A 27,220-nucleotide genomic window follows, 5' to 3' on the forward strand; every position below is an offset into this window, starting at 1 on the left:
GTGGTATAGGGGGTAAGTCAGATACCTACTACACACTGAGACCTGGGTTCAATTCCCAGCCCAGCCTGGGTTCAATTCCTGGCCAAGGTATGTAAGCTGGCTTTTGAAAAAGTACAAATCCTTAAGCACGCTACTTTTTCTATTGGATTGATCATAATGGTACATGCTAGGCTGGCTTTAGTATGTAGTGTGGTTGGTGATCTAGGGGGTAAGTCAGATACCTACTACACACTGAGACCTGGGTTCAATTCCCAGACCAACTGAAAAAGGAAGGAGCGCGCCATAGTGCATTAAACGTTTTAGGGGGTATTTATTGACACATACAGGTTGTACTCACAAACATAGAAGTTAAAATCGCATGTCAGCGGACAGCCAGCCGCTTCCCTCAGTGGTGGAGAGTAGCACGCTGTGGCCAGCAGCGCGAATTTCCGATGTCCTGGGCTCCGTCTCGCTGGGGGGTGGGCGTGGCTGGATTCAGTAAGCGTGTGACGTCATGACGCGTTTCGGCACTCTGCGCCTTCGTCAGATTACGTCTACACGCTCTGGAGGGCTTACTAATAGTCTCTCTCCTTGGGTCGCCATGGCCACTGGAGAAAGCTAAAACAAACTTTATTGTTCCGTCGTGTGGGGAGGGGGGGCGGGTGTATTGGCCAGCACGTCATCCTCCACCACTGTAAACAATTCTAATTTAGATAAACACATGCAGAGCGATAAGACCTTTACATACATAAAAAATATATATGCACAAAATGAATAAAATCAATAAATAGATAAATAAACGAAAGGGAATTTTTGTATGTATATACATAAAAATACATGAAAATTGAAAAGTGTTTAAGTGATGATTGGTACTTTAACAGTTTTTTCTCACACATCCTACTGCGCAAAGCTAAGCTGTCACTGATACTGAAATAAGCTGCAAATGCAGCTGGCTATGGGCTTCATATCCGGGGCATCATAATCCTTCTCCCGTAGGCACAAATGCTTATTACATAACTGTATGGCAGCTAGATATCATGTGCGCTTGGGAAATTACTTAAAGGTTGTATTCCAATTAATGGCTAAGGGATAAAACACCACATTCTTTTAAACCTGCCACCAACACATTAGATGGTCTGGGGCTGGATTAGGGTGGAGGGGGAATGTACTACTCGTGGGTTCTTGTTTACAAAAAATTTTTTTATATAGAGGACATATATATATATATAAAAAATATAAACTATGAAAGGTATATACACATGTGTATGTACGTGTATGGGCTTTCTGAGTCTGATGTGCGAAGATCATGGGACCTATGGGAAATCGTGGTGGGGCAAGGGGGTTGGCACCGGGAGAGGATGAGGGATGAGGGGGGAAGGGAAAATGGATGGAAGGAACAGGGGGATGGAATGGGGGGAGGGAAGGGGCAGGGGTGGCTGTGGGAAGATGGGTGGGGAGGGGAGAGGTGGAAGGGGAGGCAAGGTGGTGAGGGGATATCGTTCAGTTCCCCTGTCTTGTGCAGCGGATATTACCCCATCACTGTGGGGGTTAAGGCCTGTGGGAGCTGGTGGGTGCCTACCTAAGGACTGAGTGGCCTGGACTATCCCAGGGGGATAGTTGCCTGTGTTCCCACACTAGAGGGATAGTGTTGGTTCACAAGACAGGGGAACTGAACGATATCCCCTCACCACCTTGCCTCCTCTTCCACCTCTCCCCTCCCCACCCATCTTCCCACAGCCACCCCTGCCCCTTCCCTCCCCCCATTCCATCCCCCTGTTCCTTCCATCCATTTTCCCTTCCCCCCTCATCCCTCATCCTCTCCCGGTGCCAACCCCCTTGCCCCACCACGATTTCCCATAGGTCCCACGATCTTCGCACATCAGACTCAGAAAGCCCATACACGTACATACACATGTGTATATACCTTTCATAGTTTATATTTTTTATATATATATATATGTCCTCTATATAAAAAAAAATTTTTGTAATCAAGAACCCACGAGTAGTACATTCCCCCTCCACCCTAATCCAGCCCCAGACCATCTAATGTGTTGGTGGGTCCAGGTTTAAAAGAATGTGGTGTTTTATCCCTTAGCCATTAATTGGAATACAACCTTTAAAGAAAACCTGTACTGAAAATAAAAGTCAAAATAAGCATACACAAGTCATACTTACCTTCCATGTAGTCTACTCCTCAGTGTCTTTCTCCTGTCCCGCGTCCTATTTGTTCACTATGATCAAGGGAATTTTCCGTCCTCCATTTTGAAAATAGCCATTACCCCATAACAGCTTTCTGGTCAGCACACAGTTAAACTGTAACATCGCCCACTTGAGCCATAGGGAAACATCAACATTACTTGGTACATCCGTTTTCCTCTCAGCTATAACTGACAGCAACTGATATTTTACTGACAGAAACTGATATATTTCAGATCTGACAAAATATTGTCAGAACTGGATGGGATTATTGTCAGAAGAAAATGGTGAGCTTCTGAGAGGAACTGATGGCAAGGTAACTCTGTAATGTTCACTTGAAGTTACCTCATGTGTTTATTTTAAATATTTTTACTCAGTACAGGTTCTCTTTAAGTAATTTCCCAAGCGCACATGATATCTAGCTGCCATACAGTTATGTAATAAGCATTTGTGCCTACGGGAGAAGGATTATGATACCCCGGATATGAAGCCCATAGCCAGCTGCATTTGCAGCTTATTTCAGTATCAGTGACAGCTTAGCTTTGCGCAGTAGGATGTGTGAGAAAAAACTGTTGAAGTACCAATCATCACTTAAACACTTTTCAATTTTCATGTATTTTTATGTATATACATACAAAAATTCCCTTTCGTTTATTTATCTATTTATTGATTTTATTCATTTTGTGCATATATATTTTTTATGTATGTAAAGGTCTTTTCGCTCTGCATGTGTTTATCTGAATTAGAATTGTTTACAGTGGTGGAGGATGACGTGCTGGCCAATACACCCGCCCCCCCTCCCCACACGACGGAACAATAAAGTTTGTTTTAGCTTTCTCCAGTCGCCATGGCGACCCAACGGAGAGAGACTATTAGTAAGCCCTCCAGAGCGTGTAGACGTCATCTGACGAAGGCGCAGAGCGCCGAAACGCGTCATGACGTCACACGCTTACTGAATCCAGCCACGCCCACCCCCCAGCGAGACGGAGGCCAGGACATCGGAAATTCGCGCTGCTGACCACAGCGTGCTACTCTCCACCACTGAGGGAAGCGGCTGGCTGTCCGCTGACATGCGATTTTAACTTCTATGTTTGTGAGTACAACCTGTATGTGTCAATAAATACCCCCTAAAACGTTTAATGCACTATGGCGCGCTCCTTCCTTTTTCAGTTGTTCTGCTAACTACCCATCACTGGAGCGCTGCAGTGCTGGAACCTTTGGAGGGGAATCATCCTTGACCGTGTGGCCTTGATTTGGAGCGCAGGATAACTTTGTGTGTTTGTGAAAGTCTACTTCGGCTGATTTGGGACAGCATTCTGCAGCACCTATCAACAGGCGCATCACGACCAAGATGGACATCACCCGGACGGGTAATATGACAATCTCTAAATGGGACAAACTAAAAACTGAGATTCATAATAACATGAAACAGATAGTAAATAGAATTACCAGTGACCCACACCTTAAAACCATGCCGGTGTCGGTCCCACTGGAAAACCTTGACCATCAGACCAATATAATACACATGATTTCCTTGTTCAGGGAGTTAGAAAATGCTCGGAGATATGAGAGTATGCAATGGATAGATTCCTCATTTCTCTCAGAATACATCACGGAGCAAATTGCTCCTAGGGGAATGAGGAACAAAAAGGATTGTGACTTTTTAGATCCAGATCTGCATTTAATATGGAAAGAGGCCTCCATTGAATGCTCTGAAAAATGGATGAAGATTGTGGTAGTTCAACGTGAACGGAATCTAGCCAGAGTCCGCAAAGTCATTCCAGATATAGAGTCAGATCTTAATAGATACAACTCCATAGATGAGTTCAGAGAGTGGAAAACTAAAATTGAATCGGCTACCACCACATTGGAGTCTGAACTCATTAACAAAAAATTAAAGAAATTCGAAAGAGATAGAACAGATTATGCGAATGGGAACATTTTCAACTGGACTCAGCCGAACAATAAAACACTGAAGCCCGGGGTGCCCATAAATCACCAATCTCCCAGAGGGAAATACCACTCCAGGGTCCCTCACAGAACATCCGCAGATAGTGGCCCCAATCGAGGACCAGTAGAGAAACCAGAGCGACCCCTGGGGGAGGGCACATATCGATCTACACCCCCCAAGAGGTCACAACATTTTTTACATAATACAAGAAAGCGACCATATAAATATGATCATCCCCCAGACCACCATAGGAAAAATAAGCAGTATGATAACAGAGGGAGGAACAACCAATACAAAGACAGAGGGAGAACCGATGGTAATGGCGGGCCCATCGGTCTACACCCGGCAAAAATGAAAATGACTGGAGGCCCCTCGAGATCATTCACCCCCCAGAAATCCCACAGAAGCAGAGAAGGCCCTGTCAGACCATCCACCCCCCAGAAGTTCCCAAGGACTAAGGGAGGCCCAGCTAGAGAATTCACATATCAGAGGAATTCTGAAAATAACAAACACCCCAGGAACACCAGCCACACAGTATCGGGCTACTTGGAGCGGTTTAGAGAAAGAATGAGGGGAGAGAGGGAGGGTGCGATCTCGAAGAGACACGACCAAAGCCAGCCCCCAACATCAGGCATTAAGGCTGCCACTACTGACCCAGTAGTAACTGGAGAATCAGTTGCCCATGAACAAGGAGCCCAGCCCCCAAATAACATAGGGTCCTTCCTGAGAGCCATAAGTCCGGAGGGAGGAGTAAGGGACCCAGGCCAGGACCATCATCAGCATTTTTTAGCATCAGGACCCCCTCTAGCCCAAGGGAGCTTGAGAAAAAGAGGATTAGAAGAGGTAGAAGGGGGTGTAGAGGAGGAAGAGCCGTCCAAGAAAGAAAGGAGAAACGTAGAACTCTAGACAGCCGTCAGTCCACTATAAAGATATTCAATCTGTCCTCCTATGTTCTGACCCTGGAAGAAGAATCACTCCTTAAAAAAGGTATCAACTTTGCCCCTTCAGCTAGGCCCGATAAATTTCAACTATATAAAGACCTGCACAGGTTCATTAGGTCATTAACCCTCAAACGCTTCTTTGCGTCCAAAAAAGGAGCACAATCCATCACCACACTACCCGGGGACACAGGGGAGACACTAATAAGCGAGCCTATGGTCACTGATGGTGAGGAGATTGTACAAATGAATAGCAGTGACACCTTGCTCGGAATAGAGGATGATTGGTTACAGTATGTACCTATCACCAACGTCAAACATACCAGCTTTAGGCCCAAATCAGTGTTCTATCCCTCCTACTCTAAGGGTCAGTTCGTTAATATCTACTATCAAGTAGTTTTAGATCAATTAAAAAATTTATGTAGAGAAAGGCCACAATATAAACACAATTGGAATGTTGTAGAAAAGAAGGCCTTGAAACAACTCACAGAAAATAAGGACATTGTAATTAGACAAGCAGACAAGGGGGGAGGGATTGTTGTGGTGGACTTTGTGGATTATCTGAATGAAGGGTTAAGACTTCTAACAGACGATTCCACATATCAACTGCTTCCTACAGATCCCACTATGGCATATAAGGACGAGTTGCAACAATTGGTGAATAAGGCGTATCTGAACAACATTGTTAATGACCATGAGAAAAAGTTTCTAGTCCCCAATCATCCATCTGTTCCATACTTTTACCATATCCCAAAAATCCACAAGAGTATGACTCAACCCCCAGGAAGACCGATTGTAGCTGGAATGGAGGGGTTGGTATCAAATATATCCTCCTACGTGGACCATTTTCTACAACCCCTAGTTCTGGAGTCGCAATCCTACACCCGCGATTCTCTACATGTGATGGACATGTTACAGAACTACAGGTGGGATAAAGGTTTCCTTTGGGCTTCACTAGATGTCACATCACTTTACACCTGTATCCCCCATGAAAAAGGCTTGGAGGCAGTACAATACTTTCTTACACAGGATTGTTCACTCCCCATCCCACAAGGCCAATTTATTCTAGATCTACTCCAATTCGCTCTTTCACACAACTACTTCAGTTTTATGAACAAACTTTACCTACAGACCTGTGGAACATCGATGGGGGCAGGATTCGCCCCCAGTTTCGCCAACTTGTACATGGCCTACTGGGAAAGTTTACACATCTGGTCCTCTAATCCATTCAGTAAACACCTGGTCTTTTACACCAGGTACATCGACGACATCTTGTTGATCTGGGACGGCAGTGTCGAAATGCTTGAAGAATTTGTGATGTATTGTAACAAAAACACCTTTGGTCTGAGTTTCACTCATGTGCTTTCCGGCGATAGTCTAGTTTTTCTAGATCTGGAGCTATTTGCTAATGATGAAGGCTTGATATGTTCCAAAACCCACTTCAAACCAACAGCAGGTAACTCATACCTGCATGCAACCAGTTGCCATAATCAAAAATGGATACAGAATATCCCCAAAAGCCAATTCTGCAGGCTCAGACGCAACTGTACCTCTGATAATGATTATGTTGAACAGGGTGAGATACTCTCCACAAAGTTCATTGATAAGGGTTACAAGTCTGAACATACTGTATAAAGAATATATTTGATGAGTATAAGGTCAGGCCTAAACCTAAGGAAAACGTTAGTATTCCGAACAATAAACACTCTGACCTATCCTTCATCACTACGTATACCGAAGCCTCAAAGACAATAAAGAATATAGTGGTCCAAAATTGGCCCATCTTGAGGCAAGATCCCATATTGAGGGACATAATTCCAGAGAATCCAGCAGTCATCTTTAAGAAAGCCATGTCTATTAAGAACACCATAGCCCCTAGTAACGTTAGGAAGAAGACCATAAAACCAGACAGCATGTTTCCTTCACTGAAAGGCACTTATAGATGCAATGTGAAGAGATGTGGGTGCTGTCCTTTCATCAGACATAGAGCCACTGAGATAGTAGATGAAAGCAATCATACACACAAACTGAAGGATTTCATAAACTGTGGGAGTGACCATGTGGTGTACCTTTTGACTTGTGGTTGTCCAAAGTTTTACGTGGGCAGAACAACTAGACCCCTTAGGCAAAGATTGGGTGAACACAAAAGGAACATATTGGATGAGGTAGAAAAACACAGTGTTCCACGCCATTTCAAGGAGCATCACAACAGTATGGTTGATACACTAAAGATTATAGGCCTAGAATTGATCCCCAAAACTTTATTACAAGGACAGAGAGTCCGGAGGCTCTGTGAGAGAGAAACCTTCTGGATTTTTAAATTGGACACCCTCAGCCCTAAGGGTCTGAACGAAGGCCTAGAGATATCAACTTATCTGTGATAGATTAACATCTGTAATATAATATTATTCTGTATTAGATTTGACCAGTTGTGATTGTACATTGCCCTGTATATTAACCTGATTCCTCTTTTCCTTTCTTTTTTTTTTTCACTTTTAAGCTTTATTAAGCAAAAATTGTCGCATAACATGTAAAGATAACAGAGCATATATGTATATGTACATTGTAGTATCATAATTTCAAGGTGCATTAAATCTTATTGTGCAATATGTTGTCATCGAGTATCAAGAGAAAGATAACAAGAAATGAAGCATTGACACATTCAGTCCTACAGATCATATCTCAAGCTATAAGTGTAGTTTAAGATTTTTGCATCACAGATTTATAATCAGAAGAGTCCCGGAAGTCGTACCACAAGGCCCATGTTTTAGTGTATGAGTCTACCCTGTCTTGGGCTGTAAGAACTATCTCCTCCATGTCAGCTATACGATTAACTCTGTCCCACCATTGGATGATGGACGGGGGGTTCTCCGATTTCCACATGCTGGGAATTGTGGCTTTAGCTGCGTTAAGTAAGTGTATGAGTACACACTTTTTATAAGATTTAAAGGAAAAAGGAATTTCGTGGAGTAGATATGTCTCTGGGGTAAAGGGGATGTCTATGGAGGAGATTTTTCTTGCCCAAGAGTGAACCTGTTGCCAATAGTTTGAAATTTTAGGGCAAGTCCAAAAGATATGCAAGAGATCCCCTCCCACATTCCCACATCTCCAGCATTTATCGTTGTCTGATAGGCCCATGGTTTTAAGCTTGGCAGGAGTGTTGTACCAGTGGGAGATGAGTTTGTAGTTTAATTCTTGAGTGTTAATATTAATTGTGCCTTTGTGTGAGTTCGTCAGAATGTGGTCCCATTGCTCCTCAGTGAGTTTTTTCCCTAGAGCTATGTCCCACTTTTCTTGGTAAGGGAGTTTTTCTGGGCTTTTAGATAAATGAGAGCTTTGTACATCCATGACACAGAGTGACGATGAGAAAGGTTAGAGGATGCTTTAATTTCGAAGTCTGTCAGTTTTCTTGAAAGATCACCTTTTTTTGAGGCGTGGTTAATGAAGCTTTTTAATTGCAGGTAGGCCCACTGAGGGCAAGTCTCTCCTTCTTCAAAGATTGTCAACTCCTTAATGGGAGTAGTAATGCCCCTCCTGGACACATCCCTGAGCCTGACATCTCTGGATTTCAGTCTTTTTAAGAAAGATTTATCTAGGCCTGGCGGGAATTCAGGGTTATCAATGATCGGGGTTAAGGGGCCTGGTAGGGTAGAAAAACTGCCTTTGGTGGTAAATTGGTTGAAGGTTTTTATGGTAGCAAAAATCAGAGGGTTAGCTTTAATAGTGTCAGGAAGGGAGGATTGAGGTAGCCATGGGATCTTATTTAGTGGTATAGCAGTAAAAGCCTGCTCTGTCTGAATCCATCTCCTGGGTGAGTCAGGGTAACACCATTCTAGTAATCTACTGAGAACCGCTGCCTGGTGGTATTTGTAAATGTTTGGGAGACCCAGGCCTCCCTCAGTTTTGTCAAGCATGAGTATGGAATGTTTGATTCTAGCCGGGCGTTTGTCCCAGATAAACTTGTTAATGGACGTCTGTAAGGAGGCAAAGTACTTACGAGAGAGATAAATAGGAACCGCCTGACTCACATATAAGATACGTGGTAGTGCGTTCATCTTTATGGAGGCGATGCGCCCAAACCAAGACAAGCGAGGTAAAGAGCCCCATTTTTGGATGTCAGCTATTATGCTTTTAATAATTGGGGGGAAATTCAGTTCTACCAGTTGTGTAAGTTTAGTGGGTATCTGGATGCCTAAGTATCGCAGGGAGGTTTTGGCCCATTGGAAGGGGAAAACCTGCTTTAAATGTTCACATAGCGGGGAGGGGAGGGAAATATTTAGGGCTGATGATTTAGCCAAGTTAATTTTATAATTGGAAAGGGTTCCAAAATGTTTCATTTTTTCTAAAAGAATGGGCAGGGTAGTGTTAGGGGAGGATAAGAAAAATAAGAGGTCATCTGCAAATGCAGACCTCTTTTCCTTTCTTTTCCTCAGCTTCCCCATAGTAGCAGTACTGTACACTAGATGAGGGTGGTGAGTATACTGCATAATAGGCACGGTCCATAGCAGGTTTATTATCCCCCTCCCCTTTCCTACAGGTGAACCAACACTATCCCTCTAGTGTGGGAACACAGGCAACTATCCCCCTGGGATAGTCCAGGCCACTCAGTCCTTAGGTAGGCACCCACCAGCTCCCACAGGCCTTAACCCCCACAGTGATGGGGTAATATCCGCTGCACAAGACAGGGGAACTGAACGATATCCCCTCACCACCTTGCCTCCCCTTCCACCTCTCCCCTCCCCACCCATCTTCCCACAGCCACCCCTGCCCCTTCCCTCCCCCCATTCCATCCCCCTGTTCCTTCCATCCATTTTCCCTTCCCCCCTCATCCCTCATCCTCTCCCGGTGCCAACCCCCTTGCCCCACCACGATTTCCCATAGGTCCCATGATCTTCGCACATCAGACTCAGAAAGCCCATACACGTACATACACATGTGTATATACCTTTCATAGTTTATATTTTTTATATATATATATGTCCTCTATATAAAAAATTTTTGGGTAAACAAGAACCCACGAGTAGTACATTCCCCCTCCACCCTAATCCAGCCCCAGACCATCTAATGTGTTGGTGGGTCCAGGTTTAAAAGAATGTGGTGTTTTATCCCTTAGCCATTAATTGGAATACAACCTTTAAGTAATTTCCCAAGCGCACATGATATCTAGCTGCCATACAGTTATGTAATAAGCATTTGTGCCTACGGGAGAAGGATTATGATGCCCCAGATATGAAGCCCATAGCCAGCTGCATTTGCAGCTTATTTCAGTATCAGTGACAGCTTAGCTTTGCGCAGTAGGATGTGTGAGAAAAAACTGTTGAAGTACCAATCATCACTTAAACACTTTTCAATTTTCATGTATTTTTATGTATATACATACAAAAATTCCCTTTCGTTTATTTATCTATTTATTGATTTTATTCATTTTGTGCATATATATTTTTTATGTATGTAAAGGTCTTTTCGCTCTGCATGTGTTTATCTGAATTACAATTGTTTACAGTGGTGGAGGATGACGTGCTGGCCAATACACCCGCCCCCCCTCCCCACACGACGGAACAATAAAGTTTGTTTTAGCTTTCTCCAGTCGCCATGGCGACCCAACGGAGAGAGACTATTAGTAAGCCCTCCAGAGCGTGTAGACGTCATCTGACGAAGGCGCAGAGCGCCGAAACGCGTCATGACGTCACACGCTTACTGAATCCAGCCACGCCCACCCCCCAGCGAGACGGAGCCCAGGACATCGGAAATTCGCGCTGCTGGCCACAGCGTGCTACTCTCCACCACTGAGGGAAGCGGCTGGCTGTCCGCTGACATGCGATTTTAACTTCTATGTTTGTGAGTACAACCTGTATGTGTCAATAAATACCCCCTAAAACGTTTAATGCACTATGGCGCGCTCCTTCCTTTTTCAGTTGTTCTGCTAACTACCCATCACTGGAGCGCTGCAGTGCTGGAACCTTTGGAGGGGAATCATCCTTGACCGTGTGGCCTTGATTTGGAGCGCAGGATAACTTTGTGTGTTTGTGAAAGTCAATTCCCAGACCAGCCTGGGTTCAATTCCTGGCCAAGATATGTAAGCTGGCTTTTGAAAAACTACAATGCTCTGGAAGATGACACCCTCGGAGGAGGAGGAGAGAGAATTTTTTAAAAATTTCCGACGGAATCCGGAATTCCGCGGAATTTCATACAAATCCGGCGGAATTTTTATATCGACGGAATTTAACACTGACGGAATCCGTGATTTCCGGCGGAACGGAATTTGTTGGTTCCGATCATCCCTATCTGTTACCACGGGACAGAGGAGCCCACTGAATGGCTAAATCTAGACCTGCAAATAAAAACGGTTAAACACACTCTATTCTGTCCCGGGTTCAGTTTCTGTGTGGCTGAATTATAGGGTAGCGGAATAAACAAACTGACGTTAGCGTCGGTTTATTAAAATGCAATATAAATAATTAATATATACAGAAAATTATTAAAATCAACAATTATAGAAACATTAATAGCCAGTATGAAAATAAAAGGGAAGAAAACACTTAGGTTCGTGGAAATATGTCCTTTCTGGGAAAATCTGAGCACATGGAAAATGTCCTTTGTTTCAGTCCAGGAAAATGGCCGCCAGCCACATGGTCCTCTGGCTGGCTTGATCAGGTGATGGAACACAGGGGAGGACTGAGGTCCGCCTGCTGGCAATGTGCTTTTGAGGAAGCTGGTTCGGGGGTGTGGCAATGCCTGCCCCCTCTGCATTACAAACCAATCACAGTTCAAGTCCTTGGAGAGAGATTTAGGGTTAAACTTATAAAACGCTGTAACTCAAAACCGATAAATGCCACATTTGCGCTGATAACAGATGAATATTACTCAGATTATGCCAATTCCTATGACATCAGACGTGACTAGGGCAGCGGGTCCAGTTCATAAGAAGGGTCATACAGCAATAACCGGACGGGCTATTGCGGTGAATTTTATATCAGCACATTGGGCAGATTTTAACGAATAAGACCATATGACTTTCATAGCTGTGTGATATACGGTCTCCATGCAACAGACAAGAAATCATAGAACACATGTATTCAAACCTGCCCCCATCGGTGCCGCACTGGCTAGCTCTCCCAGGCCACCTGGGAAGCTAGCTTGCTGGCTTCCTTTCAGGCAGCCATATGCTGAGCAATTGACACCTCTGTTAAGGCCCAGATTCCTAGTCATCTGCTAATTACTGGAGAAAAAAAACCCGTCTTTTAAAATCAGGAATGTCATTTTCGAATCGCTTGCAATGGCTGAACAGACCCAACCAGGAAGCGATCAGGAAAGCGGCTGCGAATCTTCCAGATTCACCTGCGTTTCTCACGGTTGTTCCGTGACAGCACCCCCTGGGGTGAAGGCATATAGACATGCATCAGCAAGATGTGTGGCGTTGCTGCTAACCTGCGATATCTGGTCTAGTTCCCCATTGCAACGGGATAACCCATTGGAGCCTGCGGCTCAGTTCACCTGGACAGGTTGCTATCCGCTACCCTCAGGTTTGACACGCCATGGACCATTCTGGACAGGGCGTTTGCGCCACTGCATTCGGATGGGTCGTCTGCCAGGACTGCTGACAACGGGCAGTAGGTTGGGTAGGTCAACAGCCAGCCCACGCAGGGGTTCCCTGCTAAGTGGCTGTGGACCTAAGGGAACCCCGCAGGAAACCCTGGACCTTCCCAGCTCCTGACATACGGCACATGCTTTGCAGTAGTTTGCTACAACCCTGTTCATCCAGGGCCAATTAAACTGTTTCCGAAAACAGGCAAGTGTCTTGCGGACACCTGAGTGCTCTGTCAGAGGATTACCATGTGCGGATTTCAGCACATGTCCCCTGAACGCACTCGGGACCACAAGTCATTTGGTATTCGCATGTGATCTACCGGTAGTGGGCTGCACAGCCTTGCTGTACAGTCTCCCACCTTCCCAGTACACCTTGAAAGCAGCCCTGTCTGCGAGGGGCTCAGAGGCTTGCTGCCTGAGCACCTCCAGGCTTGGGTCACTTTGTAGTGCTGCTGTGAATACAGCTCTGTCAGTTTCAACCAGCTGGCCCATGACACATGAAGTCAGCGGCTGAAGGTTCTCACTTCTGGGGTCAGTACTGAACGAAGAGCCCTGCACTGAGCCCACAACCCTCACAGTACTTCCAGTTTCAGCCAGCTGGCTCATGTCACACGAGGCCAGCGGCTGAAAGGTCTCATTGCTGGGGTCAGTACTGAACGAGGAGTTCGGCGCTGAGCCCACAACCTTTTCAGTACTCTGGGGGACTGCTAGTACAGGCACAGCCTTAGCATTACAATAATCGACATTCTTCACCCCATGGACACATGCCTTAATGACAGTGACAGGTACAGACACATTTTCATTACAGACAGTTTGTACATTAAACGCAGGTACAGTAACATCTTCATCACAACGGACAGTTTGTACATCAAACTCAGGTACCTTTGAAGCAGGCACTATTGAACCCGGTACCCTTGAACTGGGCACATTCAACCCATCGCCCCCTGTTTCTCCCCCAAGTGTGTAAAGTACCTGTTGGTGGGCGGAGAGTCCATCTCCTTCCGTGAGCGACAAGGCGGTTGTGGCAGGTTCGTAATAGGACACAAGCTTGCCCAAATCAGTCCCCAGCAACACAGGGACTGGGAGATCCTTCACAACCCCAACAACCATTTCTTGAACCCCCAACCCCCAGTCGAGCTTCATACTCACTTGGGCTATGTGTAAAAGGGTGCCCTCTACTCCAGTAAGCGCAAGGGATCGCCTGGAGCTGATGCTCTCCTTTGGCACAAGGTGTGAGTGAACTAACGTGATGTCGGCTCCAGTGTCTCGGAATCCGGTGACAACCTTGTCATTCACTCTAACAGGCTGCTGCTGGTCGGTTCGGTCGCGGATTTCCTTTCCACGGGCAAACAGAACAAAATCTGATGATCCAGGCTGTGGTTCACTGGCTGGTTGCCTCTGCTGTGGGTGAGGTACAGGTGATACAGGTGCTGGTGGTGTCTGCCTCCGCTCCGGACAGTCGAATTTTATGTGTCCGGGCTGGCGGCAGTAGTGACAGGTGACCCCCTCAGGTGCTGCAGGCCTGGGCGCAGCAGCTGCGCTGGGTGGCCTCTGTGGCGGACGGCTCACAGGGGCAGGAGAGTCTGCCAGAGTATTGGGCTGACCTCCTCTCCAGCTGGATGGTGCAGTCCTGCGTGTGTCAGGCACCCGGGTAGTCGCAAAGATTTCAGCGAGGTCTGCAGCAACAGTTGCTGACGCAGGCTTGCGCTCCAGCAAAACTGTCGTACATCAGCAGGGCAAATGTTCAGAAACTGTTCTAGGACTATCAAGTCCTCCAGGACATCATACGACCCTTTGGTGAGGCCTAGAGTCCACTGGCGGAGTGTGGTGAGTAGACTGCTGACCACATCTCGATAAGAGTCAGAAGATTTTTTCTGCCAGGACCTGAACTTTTTGTGATAGGCTTCTGGCGTCAGCTGGTATTTGGTAATGATAGCGTCTTTTGTAGCGGCATAATCATTATCTTTTTCCGCAGGTAACTCTGCGAAAGCATCAAGCGCTTTGTAGCGCAGCAAAGGTGTCAGATGTCTGGCCCACTGATCTTGGGACAGACGATACTGACGGCATGCTTTTTCAAAAGATCGCAAAAACAAGTCAATGTCAGTGTCTTTTTCAATATTAGCAAACTTAAATTTTGCACTTACGGGTGATGCAGCACCTTCATCAGGGAGGTTGGGCGGTGAACTCGGGCTGGCCTGGTGCACTTTTGCCATGTTCAGTTCATGCCGTCGTTGGCGCTCCCCTTCCTCTCGTGCCTCTGCAGCAGCAGCAGTAGCAACTTGGCGTTCCTCTCGCTTTTGCTCTGCCATGTACCGTAGGTACATTTCCAGGTCTGTGTCCATCAGCTTTTGTAATGCCAGCCGCATTACCGGGTCAGCACAAATGGACATTCCAGTACTGGCCGGTACCAGGCAAGTATTCGGAGAAACTCTGAGATCGGGGTCCACACTGACAGTCTCCTGCGTAGCAGTTGCTGCAGGGCCCTCAGGATGCACAACCTCTGTATGGTCAGGATCTTCAGTCTCTGGTTCCCCTCGACGTGAGTCAGATGGGCCGGTGTCCACCTCAGCGGACACATCCAGCTCCCGCAGTTGCTGGCTATCCCATCTGGCCAAGTCTGCTATCAGGTCCTGTTTTTTATTGCGGAGGATGTCAATGCCCCTCGCTTCACAAAGATTTTCCAGATCTGCTAGGCACAAGTTCTGGTAGTTCCCGGACATTTCCATGTCAAATAAAATAAAACTTTTGGGGAGGGGTACTGGCTACACAGTCTCTCTGTATATATAAAAAATATATTGCATTCAGCTACTACCAACGAATGAGTTTGTTTCTCGATAGGGCTAATTTGATAGCGCTATCTGAGATACCTTCAGCACAACACAGATCCCAAACGCTGCCAAACACTGTCACAGGACCCCTAGTGGCCGGAACGCAAATTGCCTTCCAATCGGTTTAAGCACACAGGCTGTGGTCGCAGGCGGTGCGCAGAAACCGCTGGAATTTTGGCAGCAGACCGACTAGAAGGGAGCCTGTGAGTTACGGTAATTACAAATTACACACTATTTCAGGGTATAACTGCCACCACCTCTGTTACCATGGGACAGAGGAGCCGACTGACCAGCTAAGTCTAGACCTGCAAATAAAAACGGTTAAACACACTCTATTCTGTCTAGCTAGCGACAATAGTAGTGTCTCTTCAGAGACCCGGGTTCAGTTTCTGTGTGGCTGAATAATAGGGTAGCGGAATAAACAAACTGACGTTAGCGTCGGTTTATTAAAATGCAATATTAATAATTAATACATACAGTAAATTATTAAAATCAACAATTATAATCCAGAATCCTCTCAACTGTGTTGGAGAGGCTGTAATGAAAAGGGAAGCCTGGAACATATCTTTTGGTTTTGCCCAAAAATCTCCCCACTATGGTTTAAAGTGCAACGCCTCATCCAATTAAAAACTGGGATTTTAATCCCTTTTGACCCCGTTTATATGGTCCTTGGTAAACCTCCCCCAGATACCCCCAGGCACACGGTACGCTTAATCACTCACATTTTGACAGCCACCCGTCTATCAATTGCCTCATCCTGGAAAAACATTGCACCCCCGACATTAACGGAGGTCAAACATAAGATCGAATGGACCAAAGAAATGGAAAAAATGACAGCATCACTAAGAGACAATGAATCTAGTTTCCACAAAATCTGGAGCCCTTGGTCCCTATCCTCTCCCGACCTACAGCCCCCCTAAATCACACTCACCAGTCCTACTCCTAGAATACACACACTCCCCTACAACATATAGGCAGGCTAGGAATATCCCACCTCTAAAGAGCCAAATACTCAAACTTACACCTTTAAGCCCCTGCATACATATACATAACCTTTGACCTTAATCTTATCGGAAGACCAATGGTATACCTCTCCCATCTCCCATCTATAGGCCTTCCCTCCATTACTCATTGATCTTTGGTGTGACCCCCCATACTGTTATCCCCCCAGTTTCAGTGTTGTTTAGGCCAACAGTGCCAGTGTATAATACTCAATTATGTTAGTTAAGTTGCTCTCTAGAATTGCTCTACTTTTCTTTTCTTTTCTTAAATTAATCTGCAAGATGATCAAGAATACATATCTGTATTATCGTTGGATGGCTACAGGTTCACCACAAATCCAAGTCATCAGATCTTTATTCAAGCTGGACTAATGCTCCGGAGATGATCTGATCTCGAACATGTATACAGCTATTGATCTCACCATGTTAAACGCTGTTGACCTTTGACATGATTATTACGTTTACCCAACACTGTGTATTCTTTTTGTTTTTCCTTTTCTGTTAAGAAAATCTTTTAATAAACATCAGTAAAACAAAAAAAAAAAATAAAAATCAACAATTATAGAAACATTAATAGCCAGTATAAAAATAAAAGTGCAGGCAGAGAAAAGGATGAGAAATGCCGGCACTGCTGTAAACTGCTTGTTTATTCATAACATATGGTGCAACATCGTGGATTCAAATGTATGCATATTGAGACGTAACATACCGGTTTGCTGGTAAAGCTGTGCGGTGGGTACTGGGGGATGAGAGCCTTACGGCCGTTTCGCGCAGATGTTTATTATATTTGTGTTGTTGAAGAAGTCTTAACAGCTATATTACTGACCTCCTTACCTCAATCTGAGTTACCCAGGATTATGCGCATATTACAGCGCATTTTTAGTTTTATATCACTTCCATTATTTTTTGTAGCACAGACCCTCGGGTCCCTTCTTAACACTTTTTATGGGTTTTGAAATTAATTATATCATATTGTAAATTATATTTGCCAGTCTGTATTTCTATTTGGCAATCCTACATATATTAGTGCACTGTCACTTTAATTTCCCGGTACTTATCCGTTAGCCGGGCGCATCCGGCAGGTGGCGCTGTTGTATCAAATTTCGATGCGCTGGGTTGTATCTAATTCCATTCATACTTCAACGTAGCACTGTGTGAATGGAAGCGCCGCAGGTTGCGCTAATTACATTGATACGTTGATAACAATACAGTGTTAATGGCAAGGAATACAATGTATTTGAAGTGGCCGGCACTGGCACTTAATGGAATTCAAATGAAGGTGGCGGCAATGTAACAGATGAAGCCGCCGCCTTCGTCTGTTCTTCTTCTCCCCCTTTGCCCTCTCTCAACTATACAACCCTGCCAGCTGGGGGGGGGGCACACCTGTCCCCCCCCCACAGTCGTGGCTCGCAAGGAAACAAGCAGGATTCCCTGCCGCGACGAACGACTCTGGGGGGAGACGCATGTCCCCGCAGGCTGCCAGCATTGTAGAAGCGAGAGGAGGGCAAAGGGGGAAAAGAAGAAGAAGAACAGAGGAAGGCGGCGGCTTCATCTGCATTGCCGCCGCCTTCATTTGAATTCCATGTAAAAGTGCCAGCCACTTCAAATACAATGTATTCCTTGCCATTAACACTGTATTGTTATCAACGTATCAATGTAATTAGCGCCACCTGCGGCGCTTCCATTCACACAGTACTACATTGAAGTATGAATGGAATTAGATACAACCCAGCGCATCGAAATTTGATACAACAGCGCCACCTGCCGGATGCGCCCGGCTAACGGATAAGTACCAATTTCCCTTTGTAAAAAGTCCAGGCCGCTATACATTTTTCCTGTCACTAGATGGAAGCCTTAAGCTTCATCTATGATACGACAGCCTTATGCAGACTTGCAAAGGACTTCTAATAAGTTTGTCCTATTTAGGCCACCGTATCCAGGAAGTGCTACTCCCCATGCGTCCCATGCTGGATTGAACTGTAACCCAGCATGTCATTGGCCGCCCTTGGTGGAGAGGAGGCGGTGCCTTTAGCAGCAATTGGCTGCACGCTGATCTGTTTAGGATTTAAACTGACAGCAAACAGCCGCCCTCCACAGCGTCCGTAGAAGCGCATCTGCGCGAAACGGCCGTAAGGCTCTCATCCCCCAGCACCCACCGCACAGCTTTACCAGCAAACCGGTATGTTACGTCTCAATATGCATACAATTGAATCCATGATGTTGCACCATGTGTTATGAATAAACAAGCAGTTTACAGCAGTGCCGGCATTTCTCATCCTTTTCTCTGCCTGCATATGATGTCTATCTGAGCCTGAGCACGCTGGTCTATCTGCATCGCACCGGATACCTGGTCTGCACCCCTGCAACCCTCCCTGAACCCCTAGCTGCAGTGCCAGCACCTTTCTATCCTACCTTCCTTTGTGACCTTCTATCAGTACAAATGCTTGAGCACGCAGCATGGCTGCAGTAGCAGCAGCACAGAGAAGTGCAGTGTATACAGAGCCAGATGAGGACAATATACACAGTTCAGATGAGCAGGAAGAAGGGGGTGCAGTAGAAAACGGCAAAAGTGATGTGAAGACATTCTTCAAAAATCCGTCCGTATTTGCATCATGCAATAAGACGGTGGGTGCTGGGGTTGTTGAAACTAACCTGCGAAGGTTGAGTGAAAAGGAGGTCACTTTTTTTGGACTAAAACCACTTTGCAACAACACCAGGACGACAAAATTGCAGCAAGCGATTTTAGGCGGTATGTGGAGCCTTCAGAGTACTGTGATGATAATGATGATGATGATGATGATTTTGCAGATTTGGAAAGAAGCCTATATTGAGCATGCCACAGGACTACAGAATATAGTTTTAGAAAGAACCAAACAGGAGCACGCAAAAACTTTGCATGAGATTGAAACAATTTAAAACGCATTATCAGGACTTAGTGGATCGAGAGCATTACATGAAGACCCTGAGAAAAATGGATCACAAGCCTAGCTGGTACCCAGGACACCATAAAAGAGTGCACATTTTGCACGTTCCCTGGACCCTTGAATTTAAAATGTTGCTGCTCTGGACACTTAGTATCCTGTACTTACGTGTTTTCTGTAGGAACATCCAGTTTACAATACTGGCTCCTATGCTGGGGATATCCCTACCCTTCTTTTCCTCCCCTTCTCCCCCTTTCCCCCCCTATTTTCCCCTCATCCCTCCCTGATCCCATACCTTTCCTCCCACTTTTCCCTCCTAACCCCAGTAAATAACCCGCCCCTCCCCCCTGCACTGTTCTACAATGTTTATTATATTTGTGTTGTCGAAGAAGTCTTAACAGCTATATTACTGACCTCCTTACCTCAATCTGAGTTACCCAGGATTATGCGCATATTACAGCGCATTTTTAGTTTTATACCTCTTCCACTATTTTTTGTAGCACAGACCCTCGGGTCCCTTCTTCACACTTTTTATGGGTTTTGAAATTAATTATATCATATTGTAAATTATATTTGCCAGTCTGTATTTCTATTTGGCAATCCTACATATATTAGTGCACTGTCACTTTAATTTCCCTTTGTAAAAAGTCCAGGCCGCTATACATTTTTCCTGTCACTAGATGGAAGCCTTAAGCTTCATCTATGATACGACAGCCTTATGCAGACTTGCAAAGGACTTCTAATAAGTTTGTCCTATTTAGGCCACCGTATCCAGGAAGTGCTACTCCCCATGCGTCCCATGCTGGATTGAACTGTAACCCAGCATGTCATTGGCCGCCCTTGGTGGAGAGGAGGCGGTGCCTTTAGCAGCAATTGGCTGCACGCTGATCTGTTTAGGATTTAAACTGACAGCAAACAGCCGCCCTCCGCAGCCTCCGTAGAAGCGCATCTGCGCGAAACGGCCGTAAGGCTCTCATCCCCCAGCACCCACCGCACAGCTTTACCAGCAAACCGGTATGTTATGTCTCAATATGCATACAATTGAATCCATGATGTTGCACCATGTGTTATGAATAAACAAGCAGTTTACAGCAGTGCCGGCATTTCTCATCCTTTTCTCTGCCTGCATATGATGTCCATCTGAGTCTGAGCACGCTGGTCTATCTGCATCGCACCGGATACCTAGTCTGCACCCCTGCAACCCTCCCTGAACCCCTAGCTGCAGTGCCAGCACCTTTCTATCCTACCTTCCTTTGTGACATAAAAATAAAAGTTGCTGACGCTTACATAGAGGCAGGAAGGGGGTGCAGAGGGGAGAGCCCAAGATGAGGGAGGGGGGGACCGTCCCCCCTCCCCACCGATGTGCTACCAAGCTCTCCCCTCATGCTGCAACCTCTCCTGCCCCCCCAAAACAGCCATAAGCGGGCCCCAGGGTGGGGGGGTGCCGCTCAAATTCTTGCAGGGGGGCCCGGGGACTTCTAGTTACGCCCCTGGTTGTGATTTTTTATTTAATCACAAACATGCTGCAGGTAGCATTTATTGGAGTGATTCTTTCAAAAATCGCTTCACAAAGTTGCATTCACAAATTGCTAGCAATTGCTATTGCGATTTTGTCGTGCACTAGCCCAGAGAGAGGAGGAGGAGTGGAGTGAGACTGAGAATAGCCAGAGATGGAGCAGAGAGCTAATCTGTATTGCAGTCCCACATTACTCAGAGGCTAGTTGCCGGTAATATGACTGCTGTCCCTGTCAGTCTCTCACACTAGTCAGAAAGCAGCCCTCCTGGAGTCTAGGGACTGTCAAAACTTTTCAACCTGTTTAACACCTTATCTGCACATGCAGTCATTTTAACAATGGGGAGAGACCAGACAGATTTTTTTCCCATGGACCCTCCTTTTTGCCTTACAACAACAAACCTGAATACACCAGACACAGGACAAGCCCTAAATCACTTTATAAAAGGTGGCCTGGGGGGCAGTCCATGCCTGGCTGCTACACTCACTCTACAGCCACGCAGTTACCAGTAGCAGACAGAGAGGTACTGAATGAATCAGTGAATCAGTTAAGAGTGAAGAGTCAGGACTGATGCTGTACTGGATCCGAGTGAGCTGGGACAAGTGCCTTCTCTCTCTGACTCATTCATTACTGTGGTTCTTTGAATCATTGAGCTAAAGGAACTGAATGAATCAGTCAGTGAATCAGTTATGAGTCCAGTCAGCCGCTGCTGTTAGCTGCTGCTGTAAACTGATACCTGAGTGAGCTGAGAGGCATTTCTTCTCTCACTACTCAGTGCAGCAGCGCTCCTGCCTCCTTCTGCCGCTTTAGGCAAGAATTTATACCTGCCTGATGGTTGAGACGGCTGTGCCTGAGAGGCCTACAACAAGGTATGGCGCATGTGGTTTTTCTGGAGCAACGATCTGTCATTTCCGGATACGGAAGATGGGAGGAGGGATTTGATGATTTGGTTCATAGGTATGTGGCTGGAAGCGGGGGATTCCCATTCGGTGGTGGCAAAGCGGCTGGTAGCCCTTTCTTTTTTGGCAAGGCTTTTGGAGTGGGTGGACTTCACAAAATTGTTTGCGGTTCGGCAAGAGTTAAAAGGGCTTAAAAAAGGGCTGGAGGGGGAGACAAGAGGCGGCCAATTTCTTGGGAAATTTTAGTTGGGTTAGTCGAGCAACTGGACTCCGTATGTTCGTCGGTATTTGAAGCGGTGTTTAAATGTGCCTTTTTCTCTGGCTTTTTACGCGGCACAGCGCATCAGGGAGCTAGTTAAAACTAACTCCAAAACTCATGGTGGTCTTTTGGTTAACGACGTGTGGAGACAAGGTAAGGCAATGGTGGTGCGGATTAGCAGGTCAAAAACTGACCAAGCGGGAAAAGGGGCAGTGGTACAGCTGTTTCCATTGGTGGGGTTTGCTACTTGCCCATTAGTTACATGGTCCAATTTTATAGCGGTCAGGCCAAAGGGTGGGCTTTCGCTATTAGTGCATGAGGATGGGGCCACCCCTTTCCCATTTCCAGTTCACGGCGGTTTTGCACATGCGTCTTAAGGTGCTAGGCCTCCCCGAGAGGGAATACGGTTCGCGTTCATTCTGTATTGGAGCTGCCATGGAAGCGACAAGGTTGAGTCTGTCGCCAGAGATGATTAAAAAGATTGGTAGGTGGCAGTCGCAGAGGTTCCAGCTTTACGTCCATCCACACAAGGTACAGACATTGTGTTAGGCTAGGGGAAGGTGGTTTGGCGCTGCTGTGATTGGTTCCTGATGGTGGTGGACACCTATGTAGAGGTGATAGATATCTCTCTCTCTATCTCTCTATCTATCTATCTATCTATCTATCTATCTCTATATATATATATATATATATATATATATATATCTATATATATATATATATATATATATATATATATATATATATATATATATATATATATATATATATATATATATATATATAAAGTTTGATATGTTATGGTAAGGCCTTTAATACTGTTTTTGTACTTTATAGATGTTCCGGTCTGTAAGGTTTGGCTCCTGGGACATTCCTTCGTTATTGGGCCGAACAGCGGACCGCAGCTCGGAGGAATGGAAAGCAGCTTGGATTGCCATCTTGGGAGGTGGCTCTTTATTGGCATGGTGTGAGGGGGTTGCAATGGGAAGATTTGCTGGCAGTTTTCTACCGGATGCTGCAGCGTGTGGGCCCTCCTCAGGTTGTAGTTGTGCATCCTGGTGGCAATGATCTGGGTTTGACTCCTATGCGATCTCTGATCTAGGCTAATGTTTCTGACCTGTCCGTTATGTTGGAGGTGGCCCCAGGGGTGAGGCTTATTTGGTGGGAAATGATACCGCGTTTTCGATCGCGCTATGCTCGAAGCTACAGGGCAAATGACAAAGCGCGTATCAAAATCAACCGCGCGGTGGCTAAATTTGTAAGGAAACGGGGAGGTTTGGTTGCACGGCACGTCAACAATGAACGCCACCATGAGCTTTTTTGACAGGACGGGGTCCACCTTACGGATGTAGGCGTGGGCATGTTCAATCTTTTGCTTCAAGAGAAGATCGAATATGCAGTAGGGTCATAGCGGGCAAGCCAAAAGTAAGGAGTCACTTTTGTTTTGCTGTTGGCGGAGTTCCCTTTGCTAGATGTGGTGGATTCGGCAGGTGGGAGGGGCAATATAGGTTGGTTGGTTGGTGGGATGGCTTTCGCGGGGGAGCGCTCCTATATGAGTACTTATCAAGAAGTGGTTAAGGTGTGTGGCATGTATGCCCAATGGACTCCTGAGCCCAGGCTGCGGCAAGGAGTTTTTGGTTTCATGCGTAGGTGGTTTGCCCCTCCCCTTTCTTAGTAGTTTGGATAGCAAAGGGATGAAGATTTCAAGCTGGATTGTAACAAACACTGTGGGAGGCGCCCTTACATCTAATTATATATAATATCTATTAATAACAGATAAGCGTAGTGCGTCTTACCTGTTATGAAGGCTCGTACACACAGATCAAGTAAATTGAATTTATTTATAGCACACTATACGATTTCAAGCTGGATGTTCATGCTGCTGTTATAATGTTTGTTAATATGATTGTTATGTTTTATATTTATGCATATGTATTTTTGACTTCTGTAATTTTATATGGATGTATGTATATTTGACATTGTCTTATGGTTTTTGGAAGTTTACAATGTTATATTGTGTTTTATTGTTGTCACTTTGTTGTGTGGCCGATACTATAATAAAGTGTATCATTCCAAGCACTGTGTCAGGTCGTCGGTTTACCATAAGTAGTAGTGTATTTGCATACCTCCCAACTTTTTGAGATGAGAAAGAGGGACACTTAAGCCACGCCCCTGTCACACCTCTGACCACGCCCCATCACACCCTTAGTCCCGCATACCATAAAGATTTCATAAGAAAAATATGTTGTTTTACAATTCAAACCACACTGGTCCTTTCTATCCTGGTTCATTTTACTTCATAGTAACATTTTAAAATTAGTAATATATCAATTTAAAGGATGGGAATAAAGTTTAGAGTCAATCAATCACATTTTTAGTGTGAAGAAATATACATATTTACATAGAAATAGTGCTGAAAGAGGGACAAATTAGGAGGAAAAAGGGACAGATGGCCAAGGCTCCCAAAGAGGGACTGTCCCTCCGAAAGAGGGACAGTTGGGAGCTGTGCACTAATGATAGGGGCAATCCTATGCAGGGAAATGAGATGACATGACAAGCCATGTCATCAGATAACTGAAACCCCCTCCCTCTCTACAAATTCAGTGGCCATGTGCCTGCTAAAATCTAATCAATGACTCACAGTATCTGAAAGGCAGCTCACTCATCTGGGCCTGGATTTCTTATCTCCTGGTCTGCCTGCAGCACATGGTGGAGATAAACAAACACAGGATGCCTGGGTTATAATCCCCCCACTCCTCCAATGGCCTCAATTCACTAAGCTTAACTCCTGTCTTTAATAACTCTTCTGAGCTGTTTTACAGTTATCACAATTATATCACCATGGTGATAACTGTAAAACAGCTCAGAAGAGTTATTAAAGATAGGAGTTGAGCTTAGTGAATTGAGGCCATTAATGTGTCCAGTTACAGCCTCCTCTGTACCTCTCCTCTCTCTCAGTGCAGAGTATATACAGCGCAGGGATTCTATTGAGTAATGCCCCTCCCTGCTCTTCCTACTAGATGGCCAGAGCAGCAACTGCATTGGCTGTTGGAAAGCTGCTGCTGCTGCTATTGGCCAGAATCTCCCGCTCTACCAGGAGGGCGGGACTAGTCTCTCCTTGCAGTGAGGATGGCTCCCCGCCCCGTGACACCGTGAGGGAGGGGCCAAAACAGAATTGCCATGGAGGGGCCCTTCTGTAATTGGAATGTAAGTAAAGTGGGGGTATCGGTCACTGATTTATATGGTTGGGAGGGGTAGGAGATTGGTCTTAGGGGAGGGTGGGGTGAGAGTAGTTAGGTGGGAGCAGAGTGAACGTTGCTAGGTCATGAGATGAGTTTTTGTAATTGCAGCATGTCCTACCCTGTGGTGTTGTGGCTGCTTGTTGTTACTTTGTATTGTTGTCAATGGAAAATCACAGTAAAAGCAAAAGCAAACAGCGAGCACATGCATTTACAGTACATTAGGCATGCATTAAAGCTAATTCAAGCAGACTAACATTCTATATTTCTTTTTTCATTGTGGATGAAAAATGTACTGGTGAAACACAAATACACCCTGCATACATTATAACACAATGAGCACTCAAAATGATATGCGTATAACTACTACCCGTTAAATGACCTGAATTAACATTTTTGTTCCCTGGCTGTTTTTAGTGTGTCTGCACTTACCCTACAGTTTCTGTTGTAGACTACAAAAGCGATACCGATAAGAATTGCCACAGGCACAAGAAGCAGTAGAAGGAAATCGCTAAGCCTGTTCCGTGTCAGGTTTTCATGATGTATGCTGTCTTTATCACCTTGCCTTCCTGGGAACGTATCTGTGTCGGCAGATTGAAATAGAGACTGCAGTAAAAGACTGATTCTAATCTATACTATATTTTACTGTCAAAAAGGATACACAGAATACAAACGTTCTCCTGCATCAGTCTTTATGTTTAAAGAATACCTGTACTAACGAACATAAGTACACTTGGTTGCTTGTCCTGCAAAGTGCACATAAATATTAAACTGGACCTGCTGCCTTGGGTGCCCAGATACAGAGATTTAGGCACTGTGTCCTAGTGCCCCTGCAAGCCACATTGGCAGTTATACACAAAAAGTGTCACTTAGATATCCAAATAAGGTCAAAATCAGATCTGACAGGTAGGATACGTCCATCTCCTCATGGGGGATTATCACTTATTTATTTATTTACAAAACACTGCAGTGGGTCAGTCCATCTGAACAAATAATGTACAAACGAATAGGGAGGTGACCAGCATCTTTGTATAGATCCTTTCCAAGGAGTAGATGCACTATAAATTATTATTTTCCTATACTGCTTTCAATTTCAGTAGGTAGTAAAAAGCTGACAGATATGACAGATTTTAGACTAGTGCATCTCCTTAAAGAGACACTGAAGCAAAAAAAATATGATATAATGAATTGGTTGTGTATTATGAATAATTACTAGAAGATTAGCAGCAAAGAAAATATTCTCATATTTTTATTTTCAGGTTTATAGCGTGTTTTCTAACATTGCATCATTCTATAATATGTGCAGATTACACAACACTCAGCATTCAAAATGATTCTTTCAGAGCAGTCTGTGAACTAATGACCTCTCCTCTGCCAGAGGAAAAGTAAATAGTTAACTAATAGTTGAGATAATAAAAGTCATAAAACAGCCCTCTCCACGACTTTGAAAGTCGTAGAGCTTAATGGCTTGTTTGCATAGAGATAACAACTGGAGTTTCTTAACTCTTCCTGTATTGGAAACAATTAGACTGATGTAACTGATCTTAATGTTTTATTTCTTAGCTGTACTACACATACAAATCATAATATCATAGTTTTTTTTTCGCTTTAGTGTCTCTTTAAGGCCTCTTTCACAGTGGGACATTAAAATTGCACGTTATAAAAATGTATAACGCAGACTAACGCACAGCAATACAAAGTCTGTGCGACATTCACAGTGCACACGTTGCGTTGTGTGTAACGTGTAGCAATATTTAGAAAGTGCTGCAAGCTGTGCGTTTAGCAATAAATTTGCTGCGTTATGTGTGTTGCACATGCTCAGTAATGTTCGTTTTTTTTTTTTTTTTTTTTTATGTAATGCATGCGCCGTTTTCATTCCATCAGTATGCAATGAAAACGGCGCACCAA

The 27,220-nt window shown here is 45.0% G+C and overlaps 1 protein-coding gene across 8 annotated transcripts in view; it reads right to left on the reverse strand.

Annotated features, from left to right (window-relative positions):
* The window catches only part of FLT3LG (fms related receptor tyrosine kinase 3 ligand), a 236,730-nt gene that overhangs the window by 35,391 nt on the left and 174,119 nt on the right, over nt 1-27,220 (reverse strand). For all 8 annotated transcript variants that reach the window (XM_068242917.1, XM_068242914.1, XM_068242913.1 and 5 more), the window contains one exon: nt 25,745-25,893. In XM_068242917.1, coding sequence (XP_068099018.1) covers nt 25,745-25,893 — 149 coding nt within the window. The remainder of the gene's footprint in view (nt 1-25,744; nt 25,894-27,220) is intronic.

Source organism: Hyperolius riggenbachi, chromosome 6 (genome assembly GCF_040937935.1).
Source record: "Hyperolius riggenbachi isolate aHypRig1 chromosome 6, aHypRig1.pri, whole genome shotgun sequence".
Taxonomy (NCBI): Eukaryota; Metazoa; Chordata; class Amphibia; order Anura; family Hyperoliidae; genus Hyperolius; species Hyperolius riggenbachi.